Raw genomic sequence first — 15,411 nt, forward strand, 5'->3', positions numbered from 1 at the left:
TGTTTTGGATCAGCACAGCGGTGAGCCAGGCAGAGAGCAGTGGACAGAGTCTGGATCCACTGTGAAGATCAAACCAACGTCATTTTCGGATGGGTCGGGGGTTAAAAGTATTTTTTTAATATATTTTTTTTTATTTTTTATTTTTTTAATTTTTTTTTTAACGTTTATTTATTTTTGAGACAGAGAGAGACAGAGCATGAATGGGGGAGGGGCAGAGAGAGAGGGAGACACAGAATCGGAAGCAGGCTCCAGGCTCTGAGCCGTCAACACAGAGCCCGACGCGGGGCTCGAACTCACGGACCACGAGATCGTGACCTGAGCCGAAGTCGGAAGCTTAACCGACTGAGCCACCCAGGCACCCCAAAAGTATTTTTTTTTTAAAGCCAGGATTGACTTCAGGGTTTTGGACCTCAAAGCTGGCCAAGGCCAAGGTGACTGGCAAATGAGTCAGATGACACCCTCCGGTAGAAAGACCCTGGATTGGAATCAAGAACTCTGACCCTCCCCCTGCTGGACACGTGGCCTTGAGTTAGTGAAGAAGGAGGAGGTGGGTTTTAGGAAGAAGGCTCTTGGCTCCGATCCATTTCTGCCTTTAGGGAGCTGTGACTTCCAGAAGGAACTTTCCCTCTTGGGGCCTGGGTTTCTCCATCTGGGAAGTGGAGAAGCTGGGTGACGTGCCGGTCTTCTCTGCATCTCCCGGAGTGCTTGGCATAGAGTAGGGACTTAAGAAAGAGCGGCTGGATAACTAGGTGATGTCCGGGTTAATGTTTTCCAGGAGCACCGAACTTCTGCCATGACTGACACCGTGTTCAGCAACAGCTCTAGCCGTTGGATGTGTCCCAGTGACCGACCCCTTCAATCAGAGTAAGTCCCTGCGTCTTCCTGGGAGTGGCTTGCGTGGGGTCAGTGAGGTCCTGATAGTCCTACACTTGAAGGAAGACAGGAAAAGCAAGGAAGGAAACAGAATTCCCTTCCGTGGGGTGAGGGGGGAGAAAACACCCGGTGGGGGTATTGCCATGGAAACTTCTTCACCCATTTTACTGCTTCGCAAGGTTGGAAGAACAAGATGAAATTTTGGGGCGCCTGGGTGGCTCAGTCAGTTAAGCGTCCGACTTCAGCTCAGGTCATGATCTCATGGTTTGTGAGTTCGAACCCCGCATCAGGCTCCGTGCTGACCGCTTAGAGCCTGGAACCTGCTTCGGATTCTGTGTCTCCCGCTCTCTGCCTTGTCTCTGCTTGTTCTCTCTCTCTCAAAAATAAATAAACATTAAAAAAAAAAAAACCAAGGTGAAATTTCGAACTCCATACCACATATCAGAGGTGGCACGGTGGAGTGGTGAGAGCACTGATCCAACAGTTAAAATCAGACTTGGTTCTGCTTCTAGATGTGAGCTCATTTACTGTGCGATCATAGGCAAATCTCTTCCCCCCTCTGGGCCTCAGTTTCCTCATCAGTCAAATGAGGAGGTTGGACTAGATCACAGGCTGCAAACGGGCAGGCCATCAGCTGACTGTGACTTGCAACCGTGTTTTTTTGTTTGTTTGTTTTTACTATCTGGTTTTGGCCTGATTATTTAAAAATTGGGAAATTTTACATAAAAGTAACGTCATATTCTGTATCCAGTAATTATTATACCTGAATAAGGGATGTATTAGATCTGTGCCATACTGGCTCATGAGAGCTGATAAATTTTGGGGCATTTGGCAAGCCTGTTATTAAACACAGTCATTAAAAATTAAGTTTATAACGTTACCATTGAATTATGTTAAACACAAAGGATATAAATACTCAAAATTAATCACTTAATTATTTTACTATATTTTGTTATTCTCTGTGTTATGTTACATATGTTTTATTTTGAGAGAGAGAGAGAGAGAGAGAGAGAGAGAATGCAAGTGGGGAGGGCAGAGAGAGAGAGAGAGAGAGAGAATGCAAGTGGGAGGCAGTAGAGAGGGAGAGCGAGAATCCCAAGCAGGCTCCACACTGTCAGTGTAGAGATCATGACCTGGGCCAAAGTCAGATGCTTAACTGAATGAGCCCCCCAGGCGCCCCTATTAAACCCGTGTATCTAATGCTATGCTCCTGCATATTTCTTCCCAATTTTGCATTCAGCGGGGCTTTTTCTCCACCGTTAAATTGTCTGTGGAGGGTTCACCAGCACACCACTGCCTGTAGTGCCTGACCACCTAAGTCTGTTGTTTATCATTCCTGTAGGTTTTCACTCAAAATGGCTTCTTTTGAATGCTTGGTAGTTTTTTACTGTGAGTTCAATCTGTGAGAATCCTGGGGATCGACTTCGGGGATATTTTTCTTCAGAAGGATTAACATTCTTGCTTCTGCCAGGATTCAGGGGAGTCACTCCCCCAGGATGGCGTTAGCTCCCTCGGAGGGTCCTGGCTCAACGTCCTCCCGGGTCTCAGATTGAGCTTCTCCGCCTGTTAGGGGTGTAAGGTCAGACTCTGGAACACAGTGCTGGTATTCGCATCGGCTTACTGCTCACAGCTCGCTGTCCTAGATTCAGTTTGCTTTATTTTCTTTCTCTTTTTTTTTTTTTAAAAAATTGCCTTCTAGAGTATGAATATGTACCTTCAACAGTACACATTTGAAGTCCAGTTTGACCATTGGAAGAACGTGAGGGTATCACATGCAATCGTGTGGTAATGAACAAATCCCTACTTCCCCAGTGTTTCCTTGTGCCTCTTCCTCCCCCCACCCCAACCCCCACATCTCTAGGTAATTGCTAACCTTTCTGTAATTATAACATTAGTTTATGTTTTCTAGAATTTCACGCAAGTGGAATCATATAGTGTGAACTCTTTTTTGGGAGATGTCTCTCTTCTTTTTCATGATCCATTCGTCTTGTTCCAAAACACCCACATTGCTGTGCAGGTCAATAGTTTGTTCCTTTTTATTACTGAATTCTATCTCATTGTGTGGCGATACCACAATTTGTTTATCCGTTTGTCTCCTGATGGACTCTGGGCTGTTTCCAGTCTGGGACTGGGACACATAAAGCCTCGTAGAGAGATGCTTTCCTCTCGCTTGGGTCATCACCTAGGAGCAGGCTCCCGTACTCGCGTGATAGGTATGCACTGAACTTCTTACAAAGCTGCCAGACTCTTTTCCAAGTTGGCTGCACCATTTTACATTTCCACCAGAAGGGGTATGAGAATTCTAGCTTCTGTGCCTTCTCCTCACGGCCCTTGACGTGGCCAGTCTTTCCAACGTTAATCATTCTAGTGTGTACACAGTGGCATTTCCTTGTGCTTTTCACTTGCGTTTCCCTCCCGGCTAATGATGCCGAACCCCCTCTTACGTAATGCTTGCCTTTCACATAATCTCTTTGTTGAAGTGTCTGTTCGAATCTTTTTTCCATTTTAAAATCAGGGCATTTACCTTCTTACTAAATTTTATAAGCTTTTTTCTCCATATGCTATAGATAAGAGTCCTGTTTTTGGATACACATTGTTGCAAGTATTTTCTCTTGGCTCTGACTTGCTTTTTCTTTTTCATAACAGAAGCGTTTAAGTTTTCATTTTGACCAAGTCTGTTGTGTTTATTTGTGTTGCACGGGGAAGTGGTGTTGGAGAATTCCCCTAACTTTATAGAAATCCCAGAACTGCATTAAAAAAAGGGGGGGAGTCTGCTCTAATTTATCTAGGACCTATATGCATTGATGAAGGGTCTTTCTGAGTATTTAGTCCACGCATATTCTCTGAAGCAAAAGCCCCCGTCTGCTTACTTCTGTCCAAAACCTCGAGTTCTGTGAGTTTTACAGTTTTGCCGACACTATGGAACTTTTCCAAAGGAAACGTCTATTCTGCCAAGCCCTTCCCATGGTGTTCTCTTGGAGCCACAGTTACTTTGCAGAGAACATTCCATCGGCCAAAAAATTGTGTTTCTGTAAGATAAACAGTTGCCGGAGGGTGGATGAGGGTAAAATATTTATTTTATTTAGGAAATGTCAGTTAATTAAAATACCATCCATCAGAGTTTACTTTTAGTCAATATGAAGCCAAACAATTTGCCCTACAATTAAATTAAAATTACTCCAACCGTCTGGATGCAGTTTTCTTAAAGTGCTCCTGGGCTCTTCTGTGAAACATCTTGGCATTCTGCATGCATCCGGCTGCCTTGATTGCTTCTACGTTTCCTTCAGATATTAAAATTATTTTTCAAATAAATACTAACGGGTGAATTATAGACATCACACTTGCTACTTAGTTTGCTGCAGCTAATGCAGATGTTTCTAAGGTCTTTCTCTGGGAAATTAAGAAATCCAGTCTTGATTCACTTCTGGCTAGCCAGAGACACTTACTATTTTTGTGATTTTCAAACGCTTTTGTGATTTTCAAATGCCTCCCTCTCTCAGCCTCCTTGAACCTAATGACAATGTTTGAGGCACAATTGTGATTGTGGTTGAAAGATGGGAACACATCTGCTTCTTGCTTGGGTGCGTTCAGCTCTCTACACGTGGGGAGGAATGCTGGTGTCCAAACGTTCTATTTCTCTGTAGTTTTCAAGTCTGCAAGGCAGAGAGTACCAGAGATCAGAGGTGGAAACCGAGGCACCAGGGGAGGCTATGACATGCCTACAATTGCTCGCCTAGTAAATAGAGATGCTGGTCTTCTTTCTAGAGTGGAAGAACTGGCTTTCCCCAGCTGGAACATTGCAAACGAATGACCCACGGAGCGTTCAGGGCTCACTGCCCTACCTCAATGTGCTCTCTGTCCCCCAGGATGACGTTGGCCATGCTGTCATTAGGCGATTTCTCTTTAGTACCAAAAATCCATTGTTCAATTACATAAATGGTCGGCTCAGTTAATAAGCTGAACTGATTAGTCATTTTCATCAAAGCGAAGGATTTTACAACCTTTCTTTGCAGCAACCTTTTTCAGATGTGCTGAAATAAGGTAATAATGACTAGAAGTGTTTTTGGAAAATGTTTTGGAAACCAAAACCAAACAGAAGTAGGTCATTGCAATTTAAACTCTGTGGTTGTTGTTGGGGCTCCTGGATGGTTCAGTCAGTTAAGCATCTGACTCTTGGTAACAGCTCAGGGCCTGATCTCACAGTCGTGAGTTCGAGCCCCACATCAGGCTAGCTCAGAGCCTGCTTGGAATTCTCTCTGCCACTCTCCCGCTCACACACACACTCTTTCTCTCTCGAAATAAAGTAATAAACATTTAAAAAGACACTTTATCTTAAAAAGTCAACTCTGTAGTGGTTGCATCCAGTGTTGGTATTTTATGAGATTTGTTTCCTTAACTTTATTCATTTTTTCTCTCTCTCCTTTCTTTGCCTTCCCTCAGTGATAAAGAACAGTGAGTATTTTGATACTTTAATTTTTTCCACGGACTGAATTTTATCTCTTCTCTGTTCAAATTAGCTGACCCCCAAAGAGAGCTGGTTAAAAAAGGAACTAGCAAGTTTTACAGGTCTTAAAAAAAAATCCGAGTTTCTGGAGAAAAAAATTAGGAAATTACAGAAAACTGTCTTGGTAAAAGGATAGAAAGCATTCCTTAGGAGAGCCCTCACTGTCATTCTTCTTAGTGACCTGCGGGATTCCAGCCAGCTTACTGACCCCTCTGTGCCCGTTTCTGCAGCCTTTGCCTGCAGAACAACGTTCTCAGATAAAGACAGTGGTCACTCACATAACTGCTATCACTAATAAAAGGTGATGAGGAACAGAACAGAGCCTTTGGGAAGTTATGTGCCACACATGTGGTCTCTGTCACCTCATGGGAGGTCAGTCTGGGTTCCCAGTGAGGCGCCTTTGACGCGGAGGTCCTATCTCTGCTTACGTCTGTGTTTTAAATTGGATTCATTTCCTCAATATGCATGACAGATTGAACACCGAGTCCAATAAATGAAGAGTCAGGCCGCAAAGCAGACCGGGCTTCGGTTGTGTGTGCACGTTGAGAAGCTCTGGAAGGCTGTTGCTACCCTCCCTGAGATGGGGACGCAATTACAGAGCCAGCAGCAGAGCATCAGGTCTGGCATCGGAAAACCCAGGTCTGAGTCCTGGTCTGGTGCTCAGTTCCAGGGTGGCCTTGAGTGATGCCCTTCACTTCCTTGAATCCTGGCTCCGTCCTTTGTGAGATGGGAATGATCACCCTGCCCTTCCTTCCTCTTCGTGTGGTGGTAGAATCGAATGAGATGTACAGGAAAGCTTTGTAAACTGTAAGGCACCGAGCAAAATCAGAGGCATGTGTGAATTACAACCTTGCCTTACCTTCGCGTATATATATATACATACACTGTGTTTATGTGCGGGGTGCATATGCATTGTACAGCTTTTTTGGACCTAAATGACCATATCATCATACCCAGAATCCTTAAAAGTTTTCTTAACACTAATAAACACTTAACTAGATGACCTGGGGAAATTCTTTCCTGCTTTCCTGACCCTGACCCCCCCCCCCCATCTGCCAAATGGGGACTTTGAACAAGCTGATCACTAAAGACCATTTGAATGTCCTACAGTCTGATGTTGGCTGCTAAGACTCTGGCCAGACAAAATCTGCTTTTGAGGAATATCACGAGTATATTATTCAGACATGTAGGGAGAGATGCTGAGACGTTGTCAGAGCGTAAATATGAACATCACAAGAGAGGTTCAGGGCTCCAGAGGGTACTGCTCTGAGTGCTGCAAGTCGAAAGGTAGGGTATGTGTTCATTCTGTCTCCCTCGTTCCTTCACCCCTTCCCTCCTCCCTTCCTCCCCTTCTCCCTTGCTCCCTTCTTCTCTTCCTTCCTTCATTAACAAATCCTCACCAAGTTCCCACCACATGTCAAACACTGTGCTTAGTACTAGGGATACAGGCATAGCCAAAGTATGAGTATGGATCCAGGGGGGTCTACAAACAAATAAATAGCCAGTCAGCAACAAATACCCAAGCGTGCAAGGAACTGTCATAGCAGAATCACAGTGAGCCTTGGGAATGCAAGGAGAGGCACATAACCCAGACTTGGTGATCCTGATAGGGGCGTTCCTGGAAGACGTGATGTGGAAACTGAGACCAGGTGACAGAGGAGCAAGATGGAGAAGAGACAGAGGAGTTCCAGGTAGAGGAACAGCATGTGCGAAGTCCAAATGTGAGAGGCGGCATGGAAATTTAGAAGAACTGAGTAGAACTCAGTCTGACTTAAAAGATTAGCGGGAACTTGAGATTCCCTTAGCAGTCTAAAGAGGGTAGGAGGAACCCGAGCATCCTTTCTGTACCCCCTTTAGTCTAGTAGGGGTGAATTTCATCCAGAAGCGCCTTTAGGCCAGCAAGGCCTATGTAAAACGTTCCACGGCATTCCATGGTGTAGCCGCCCCTCCTTCCCCATCCTTTCCTCCAGGATTCATTAAAACCTCATTCACTGAGCTGTAAAGAGACTTCCTGCCGACACCTGCCTGTGTTGGCATCCTGGGGGACGGGGGGGGGGGGTGGTGTGGAGAAGAAGTAAGAAAGGAAAGAAAAAGGATTAATTTTCTGCACACCGCTGCTATTTAATGTTTCGGAGCCTTCGTGCCCCGACAGCACTTGCCTCGTCCTACTCCTTTTGGGAATTATAATTTATTAATAGAGACATCTGGTGGGGATTTATTATGTGACTATTGTGTGCATGAAATGAAGAATCAAGGTGGGAGGCCAAAAGGAGGTGGGAGTCTGGATTTTGCAGTATTTCAGGGAGCGACATGTGTGAAGGGCTTCTACCAGCAGTCAGGACGGATCTCCTCTGTGTTGGGGGCCCTGGGTGTTGGCTGTGGCGGGAGGGCTCCTTCTGTCCCCGTCCAGACACCCCTGAGCAGGTAGGCTCAGGTAGCAGCCGAAGCACGATCCGGATGCCGGTTTCTTGAGTCTCTGCCTCATGCATGTTCCTCAGCAATTCCCTCCCCTCTCCTGCGTGTCAGGCATCTGGACAAATTGCAGGCCAGCCGCGGTGATCTTTAAACTTTTTGTCAACAGCGAAACGCTTTGAATGAATTTAATTCAGAAGCTGGATATGTAAGGCAGATCAGAGGAGAGCTGGATAAAGACCTTTAGTGGCTACAAGCCTTCAACATCTTATAGGGAAGTTGATGCCGCTGGTCATTTCCAATAATACCAAACTGTAAAATAAACGTAGACGCCCTAACGGGCTTCACCTATCTGTGTGGTCGCCACAGTGGGCACTGTATCAGTTCGCTTTTGCTGTGTGACGAGCCAGCTTAAAACTCAGTGGCATGGAACAACAGTCGCTTACTCTCAGGGGTCTGGGCTTGCCTGGGCTTGCTTATGCATCAGCGGGGCTGGCTGATCTAGGATGGCCATGGCTGCAACGGCTCAGCTCTGCTCCACATGCGTCTCATCCTCCAGCCCCCTGTCCTGGGCTTGTTGTCACGGTCACCGCAGGGGCGCGAGAGAGTGAGCACAAACACACAAGACGTTTGCAGGCTCAGCCTCGGGGGTGGCACGACATCGCTCCCCCGCATTTCATTGGCCAGGGCAAGTCAGAAGTCTGGGAAGGATGCACGTGTAGAGAAATAGACTGACTCTTGGGTGAGAGCGATTTCAAATTCACGTGGCAGAGAGCATGGATACTTGGAAGGGTGAAGTATGGAGGTCATCAATGCAGTAAACCAAATTTCATGCTTTTGTTAAATACTACGTTCTTTCCGTTTTTTTCTCTTTGTTTTCTATACTGGTATCCGTCTTCTGCTAGTGCTGAGAACCCACCTGAGTGAGGACGGTGGGCGGCCTGGTTGCCTACCTATCCCGTCCTTCTATCCCCCACCCCCCTGCAGCCCTTGAGATCCCTCCAGGGAACTGCTGAGCCCAGTTTGGTGGCGGGGCGAGGGAATAGGAGGCAGGCATCCTTTGATGTTTGTCTTAAGTGTGTGGGTAAGAGTGGAGACAGGCTAGGCAATTCGCCCTTACCTGTCTCAGCCGGCAAGCCAGGGGTCTCTCTACATGCAGCCTCCGAGGGCCCCAGCAGAAAACAGAAATGAAGCCATTCCCATTTAACAGATCCAGAAACTGATACTTAGAGCAGAGCAGAGCCCGCTGCTTACACGCGGCAGACCCAGGATTACAATCTTGAACTCCGCCAGGTCAGGGAGGGCTCACGTTGCCATGCAGTAGGCCGTCCGGGTATTTTCTGGCTTGGATGCAATGCTGTGAGTAACTTGAGTACTTTGGCCTTTGATGAGTTCCCAACACTGGACCCTGGTCTTAAGGCTGCAGAGCTGGGATCCTGGGCTCAGAGGGCCTTGGCAAAGGAGCCACTGTCCTGTCTTAGGAGCATTCTCGAGGGTTCCGTGCTGACAGTGCTCCCCAGCATATCACGGGGAGGCCCAGACAGGCCCAGTCTCTCTCTTGAGAGCAGAGGCTCTGGTCTGAAACACTATCTCGCTTCTCTCTGTTTGCTTTTGGAATTAAAACACGAAAATCCACAGGAGGCTTGTGAGTCCCCACTGAGACCAGTCGGTGACATCTTCAAACACTGGATGAGCTGTTTGTCAACTGCGTGTTTTGGAGCCGAGAATGGGGGAGGGGTTGGAGAGGGGCTGGCAACCCCTGGCACGCCTTCTGCCTGTCTGCAGATGGAGGCAATTATGTCAGGCGGGCCCTCTCAGGGACCCCTGTCCCTGCTTATGTTTCTGGAGCCACACGTGTTCAGCAGCACCCGTTTCCTGCACACACGGACCCCGGTGAGTTGTGTGATGGGGTGAGAGGCATTGGTTTTGTGTCTGGCCCGTGACTGACCCTGCCCACGACCAGCTGGTGAGCTCCAGGAACACGTCCTTGAAGGGGTCTCCACTGGGAACATGGCCCAGCATCTCACCTGTGCTCTGTTTTTGGTCACTAGGCTGCTTTGTAAAGGCAGGACATAAATGGAGAGGGATCAGAAGAGGTAGAAGGAAGAAAAGTGAGGACAAAGGAGGGAAGAATAGGGCCAGTTGGGACGTCCATTTCTAGGGAAAGCCAGAGGGACCTGGGGGAGGGGTGGCTGAATTAGGTTATGACGCAGGCTCTTTTGGGAAGGGTGGGTGATCTTCATTATGCTGGAGTCCAGTGCATCCTTTAAAAATAATTGAAGAAACGTCAGGCTCAGGGATATTAGCCCACTGTAAGGAAGATCTTTCCAATTCAACATCACAGGCTCCCTGAGAAAGTGAGGTCTCCATTGTGGGGAGCATTCAAGCAAGGCTGGAAAGACCCCTGCTGGGGAGGCCGTGGCAGACAGACAATGTTCTGGTGTTCATGCCTTTGTGTAATCAAGGTCCCCTCAAGGTGAGGGCGCCTGAGGGTGGGTGGGACCCGGGACCTGTTTCTAACGTATAGGATACAGCAAAGGGACGGGACGTCACTCTCGTGATTACATTATGTTGTATAAGACTCTTTCTCAGCTGACAGGAGCCAGGTCCCCCTGGCGTACTTGATGAAGCAAGCAGCTCCCAGGATGAAGTTGGAGAAGCCCACTTGGTTAGGAATTGCGGATTGCCCCCAGGACCCCAGGGGTAGCCTCTTGCCAACTGCTAACAAAAAGCCAGGCCCTCAGTTACGCAGCTGCAAGGAAATGAATCCTTCCAGCAACCCAAATTTGCCTGGAAGCTGATATTTCCCCCCTCCCCGGTCAAGCATCCAGATGAGAACACAGCACAGCCAACACCTGACTGCGTCCTCATGAGATGCCAAGCGGAGGAGCCGGCGTAGCCGGGCCTGGATGGACACAGACACTGTGAGATCACAAATGTGTGCTGTTTTAAGCCCCTAAATCGGTAATAACTCGTGATGCAGCAATAGAGAATATAGAAAGGACATCCATACAAAATGGAGAGGGAGAGGGAGAGGGAGAGGCACTTATATTCCCGATACAGACCCTGTAGATGGGGCTTTTTGCCACTCTGTCTCTACCCTCCAGCCGAGTTTTTCCAGTACCTGCAGGACAAATCGCTTCAACCTTGGTGGCTGCAAACAATGAAACCTTTATCACATCTCCCGGTTTCTGTTGGTGGGAATTTGAGGGTGGCGGGTGCTTCCCCCACAGGGTTACTCGTGCAGTTGGTGTCCTCCCAGGGCTTGCTGGGGGCTGGAGGACCGTGGAGCAGTCAAGATGGCACTGGCTGTGGCTGGGGGTCTCCCTTCCCCTGCACATGGGGCTTTTCCACAGGGATGTTAGCATGTCCTCATGACATGGCGTCTGGCTTCCCCCAGGGCAAACGATCCAAGGCCACAAGGCAGAGGCTGCGATGGCTTTTACGACCCAGCCTTGGAAGTCACGCACTGCCACTCCCACTGTATTTCTTGGTCACACGGGACCGGCCGGAAGTCAGCGTGAATACCAGGAGGCAGGGGTCCTAGGGGACCACCCTGCAGGCTGGCTGCCACGTTGATCTTCACCTCCTCCGGCACTCTGCCCGCTCTCTCAACTCCAAGCCTTCGCAACGACTGTTTACTCCCGTCGCCAGGCCCGGTCTCGTTCTCTGCTGTCCTCTCCTGGATTTCACCTTACCCTTGCGGTCTCCGCAGGGGCCCTAGTGCTGCTCTGGGGCCTGAAGCTTACATAATTTGGGGGGCCCTCTTTACCTTGCTTTTACAAATTTTTCAGCTCACAGGACCATTGCTAATGCCCCTCCTGGGGTCTGGGAAGGTGCCTGTGCAAACAAACAGTCCCAAATGTAAGCTTTGCTTGTATCGCAGCAGATCTCTGTCTGGGTCTTAACATGGCTGTCACTTCCCCAGGGAGCTGTCCTTGGTCCTTTAGACTAACCAAGTTCCACTGCTTAGGTCACCCTTAGGATTAGACTTTTAACATCCCTTTGGGCCACAAGGGACTGTGTCTTAATTCAATAACTTTCTGTGCTCACTCTCACACACTATTCTAAATACGATTGACACAGTAGTGACCCAGACCCAGACAAGGCCCCTGCCCTCCTGAAACCAACATTCTGGTGCAGGGGTAGGGGGGGTTGCGTGTAGAGAGATGCAGTAAACAGGTAACAAAATTTTTTTAGAAAGATAGTTTGAATTAGTGATAGGCCCCATGAAGAAAATAAATCTGGGCAATGGGGGATCAAGGAAGGCCTCTCTGAGCAGCTGGTATTTGAGCTGAGGCCTGAATAATGAGTGTTCCTGGCGGGAGACACAGGAAGTGCAAAGGCCCTGAGGCAGAAACAAGGTTTCGGAGTTTGGGACTGAGCAGGGAAGCCAGTGCAGCTGACTATAGGGATAAGGGAGAGCTGGAGGCCACGAGGATGGAGACACAGGTTAAGGACAGACCGGGTAGGATTTTGCACGTGGGCCAAAAGAGCAGGTCCTATTTTATTTAGGTAAAGTTCACACGATAATATAACATGAACCATTTTAAAGTGTACAGGTCATTGGTACTTATATTCCCAATGGTGTTCGCCCACTGCCTGTATGTAGTCATGGGTGTTATTCTCAACCAGTGCAAAGCCATTGGAGGGGTTTGAGCAGAGTGGGCCAAGTGCGTCGATCAGGTGTTCATCCCCAGAGGCCCCTGCTGCAAGGCAAGGTACGTTTCCATCAGCATTTCCCCAGGCCACACACCTCCCTTCCCTTTCTCAACGTCAGGCTTGTCCAAGACATCTGCTTCTCTTCGCTTCCAGACTCTTCCTTCTCCGCTCTTCAGACCAAACCAGCTAAGGGTGGGAGAATGGAAGAGAAGCCGGGGGAGGGAGGGAGATGGGGCTTTTAATTTGCAACTTTGAGCGTCAAAAGGCAATTTCATGCCTGCTGATGTGATTAGAGCAGTGGAAATAATAGAAGCAGACAGCTAATGGGGTGCTGGGGCCGGAGGATTCCTACTCTACTGATTTTTTTCCCTAGCAGGGACAAGGATTTCCAGCAGTATTTAACCTTGCTTTCCACTCAGGGGGGGCACCTCAGCGCCATGGGGCGTGGACCATCTTATTAGCAGAGATAATGACAACAGCACTAGCTCTCCACCCGGCCCCCTTTGACCCTCCGCACCGTCACCAGGGCTGTGGGGCTGGCCTTCCATTCCCTCTGTGTCGTGGAGGTTAAGTGTGCAGCCTGCCCAGCTCTGGATTCCACCTCTGCCACCTCCCAGCCATGTGACTTTGGGCAGGTGGTCTCACTGCTCCGTATTGGGGTCTCCTCACCAGTAAGCAGACAATAACAGCCCCTGCCCTGTAGGGACGGCATGAGGAGGCAGCGGGATCATGTGGGCACCCAGGAGGTGCTGTGTCAGTGCTGACTTTAAAAGAAAGAAAGAAAGAAAGAAAGAGAGAGAGAGAGAGAGAGAGAGAGAGACAGAGAAAGAAAGAAAGAAAGAAAGAAAGAAAGAAAGAAAGAAAGAAAGAAAGAAAGAAAGAAAGAAGGAAAGAAAAGCCAAAAAAAGCACAGGATGGAATGCAAAACGCTACGGGAGCTTCTGAGGCTGGAAATCTGGATGTTTTTGTGAAATGACGAGCTTTTTGTAAACCCTGTTGGCAATTCTTTCCAACTTATAGAGGAAATAATCTGCTGCACAAACAGAACATATGTGCAGGCAGGAGCTGGGTCAGCCTCGGACCCCCTCCTCCCAGAATGGTTTCCCCTCCGGCTGTGGAGTCTACTGTTCTGGGTTCTTCTCCCGAGAACACCTTTACTCTCTGGGTTCTCCTGAACTTCCTACAAATGCTGCTCACAGAATATGCCTACCATGTGCTAAGCACTCGGTAGACAGAAACTCATGAGAACCCTATGAGGGAGGAACGTGTCCCATTGTACAGATGAGCAAACTGAGGCTCATCTCCTAGCTGGAGAGTTTCCCAGCAGGAATTTTAACTGAAGACACCAGGGACCAGAACCTAACCACAGTCTTCTTCCTGCTGCACAGCCTCACGCCTTCCCATGTTACCTTTCAGGCTCCAGGCAGGCTGGCCCGTGCATCCCAGTGGTCCGCCCGACAGACAGAGGAAGCAGGAAGAGCTGACAGATGAGGAGAAGGAAATCATCAACAGGGTGATCGCTCGAGCCGAGAAAATGGAAGAGATGGAGCAGGAGCGAATTGGGTGAGGCCTGACACCTGCCGTCTGTCCGGAGAGCCCCCGGGGCCCGAGGGCCGGCAGGCTGTGCCGCCCAGGGGTGTGCTGGGGTGGCGGGGCTTCCCTGAGGGTTTGCCGTCCGTGACCTGCCAGACCGCTGACCCTGCAGAACTGGTATCCTTGTGGCATTAGGTGGGAGAGCTCAGGGAGGAGGAGAGAGAATGGGCTGGGGCTCGCTAGGGAGGGGCCTGGGGGCCAGTGATTGTGAGCGCAGGGCGTCTTGGCCATTTCAGTTACGCAGAAATATGCTCTGGAGTCACCATTGACCAGAATATACAGCCGAGGGAGAGCTAAGGAGAAGAGTGTCTGTCTAGGGACGGTATGCCCAATAGTGCATTTGAAATGAACTTAGAAAAGAGAATTGCAGAAATGGAGCTTGAAAGAGGGAGACAGCACGAGAGGGAGGCAGCAGAGGTTAACCTGACAGGTCTGGACTTGAAGAACCCCAGGGTTTTGTCCCAGTTCCCTGCTTGCCCGCTGTGGGTCCCGGGCATGATGCCTCACCTCTCTGAGCCTCCGTTTGCTCACGTGTCGGGTGGGGGGCACGACAGTACTTATCCCACAGGACTGTTGCAAGCAGCAGATGACATGATGCATGTAAGCTCCCTGGCCCAGACCCTGGTGACACTCAGTGTTTCCTAAATGGTAAGAAGAAGGGAAAGGTGGAGTTTGGAGAGCAGATAGTTTAAAAATGTATGGGGAGAGGAGCAAGGGCTAGAAGGAGGCTGTGTAACAGGTGCGTCAGAGAGTGACAAAATCAGTGAGCAAGGCCAGTGCTAGAGAGTGAGGGAGCAGTGTGTGGGTGGTCTCGCGACGGGAGGAGTGGAGAAAGCGGGGGTGACCGTGGGGTCGGGGAGGTAGGAGGCAGGCAGGGACCTAGGACAGTATGTGTGTATGGGAGCTCTTGGTACAGGTGGAAGACCGGCTGTCGGGATGCCGGTCCGCTGGAGGGTCCTCCAGGACCAGGGTCTCAAATGGACGTGCTCCTTCCCAGCCCCCTTCCCAGTCCCCCTTCTGCCAGGGGCGGCCCTTGCCAATTGCTTACAACGGACGCAGGCACCGAGGTGCCGTTTATGTCCCTACCCACACACTCAGCTAAGGGTTAAAGAGGTTCTTGGATGGAGACTGGAAGTTGGCGCCTTTGGTTTGAGTCTCTGCAGACGATTTTACTCAGGGTGGATGGGGAGCACTGCTGACATATGACGGGCGCCTGCCACGTACTTCCTGGGTCCGCCTCATGGGTCGCCCTCCGTCTGAATACCCCGGAGGCTGCCGAAGGGAGAGATCTCAAGGGGCCTGCTTATAGGATCGAATTCTTAATTTTTCTTTCTATTATTTTTTTAAGTTTATTTATTTTGAGGGGG

General features: G+C 49.2%; 1 protein-coding gene across 1 annotated transcript in view; it reads left to right on the forward strand.

Annotated features, from left to right (window-relative positions):
* RPH3A (rabphilin 3A) overlaps positions 1 to 15,411 on the forward strand; it is a 102,437-nt gene that overhangs the window by 35,045 nt on the left and 51,981 nt on the right. The window contains exons 3-4 of the mRNA XM_027043849.2: positions 776 to 864; positions 13,868 to 14,014. Coding sequence (XP_026899650.1) covers positions 794 to 864; positions 13,868 to 14,014 — 218 coding nt within the window. The 5' untranslated portion in view covers positions 776 to 793. The remainder of the gene's footprint in view (positions 1 to 775; positions 865 to 13,867; positions 14,015 to 15,411) is intronic.

This window comes from Acinonyx jubatus, chromosome D3, assembly GCF_027475565.1.
Source record: "Acinonyx jubatus isolate Ajub_Pintada_27869175 chromosome D3, VMU_Ajub_asm_v1.0, whole genome shotgun sequence".
Lineage (NCBI taxonomy): Eukaryota > Metazoa > Chordata > Mammalia > Carnivora > Felidae > Acinonyx > Acinonyx jubatus.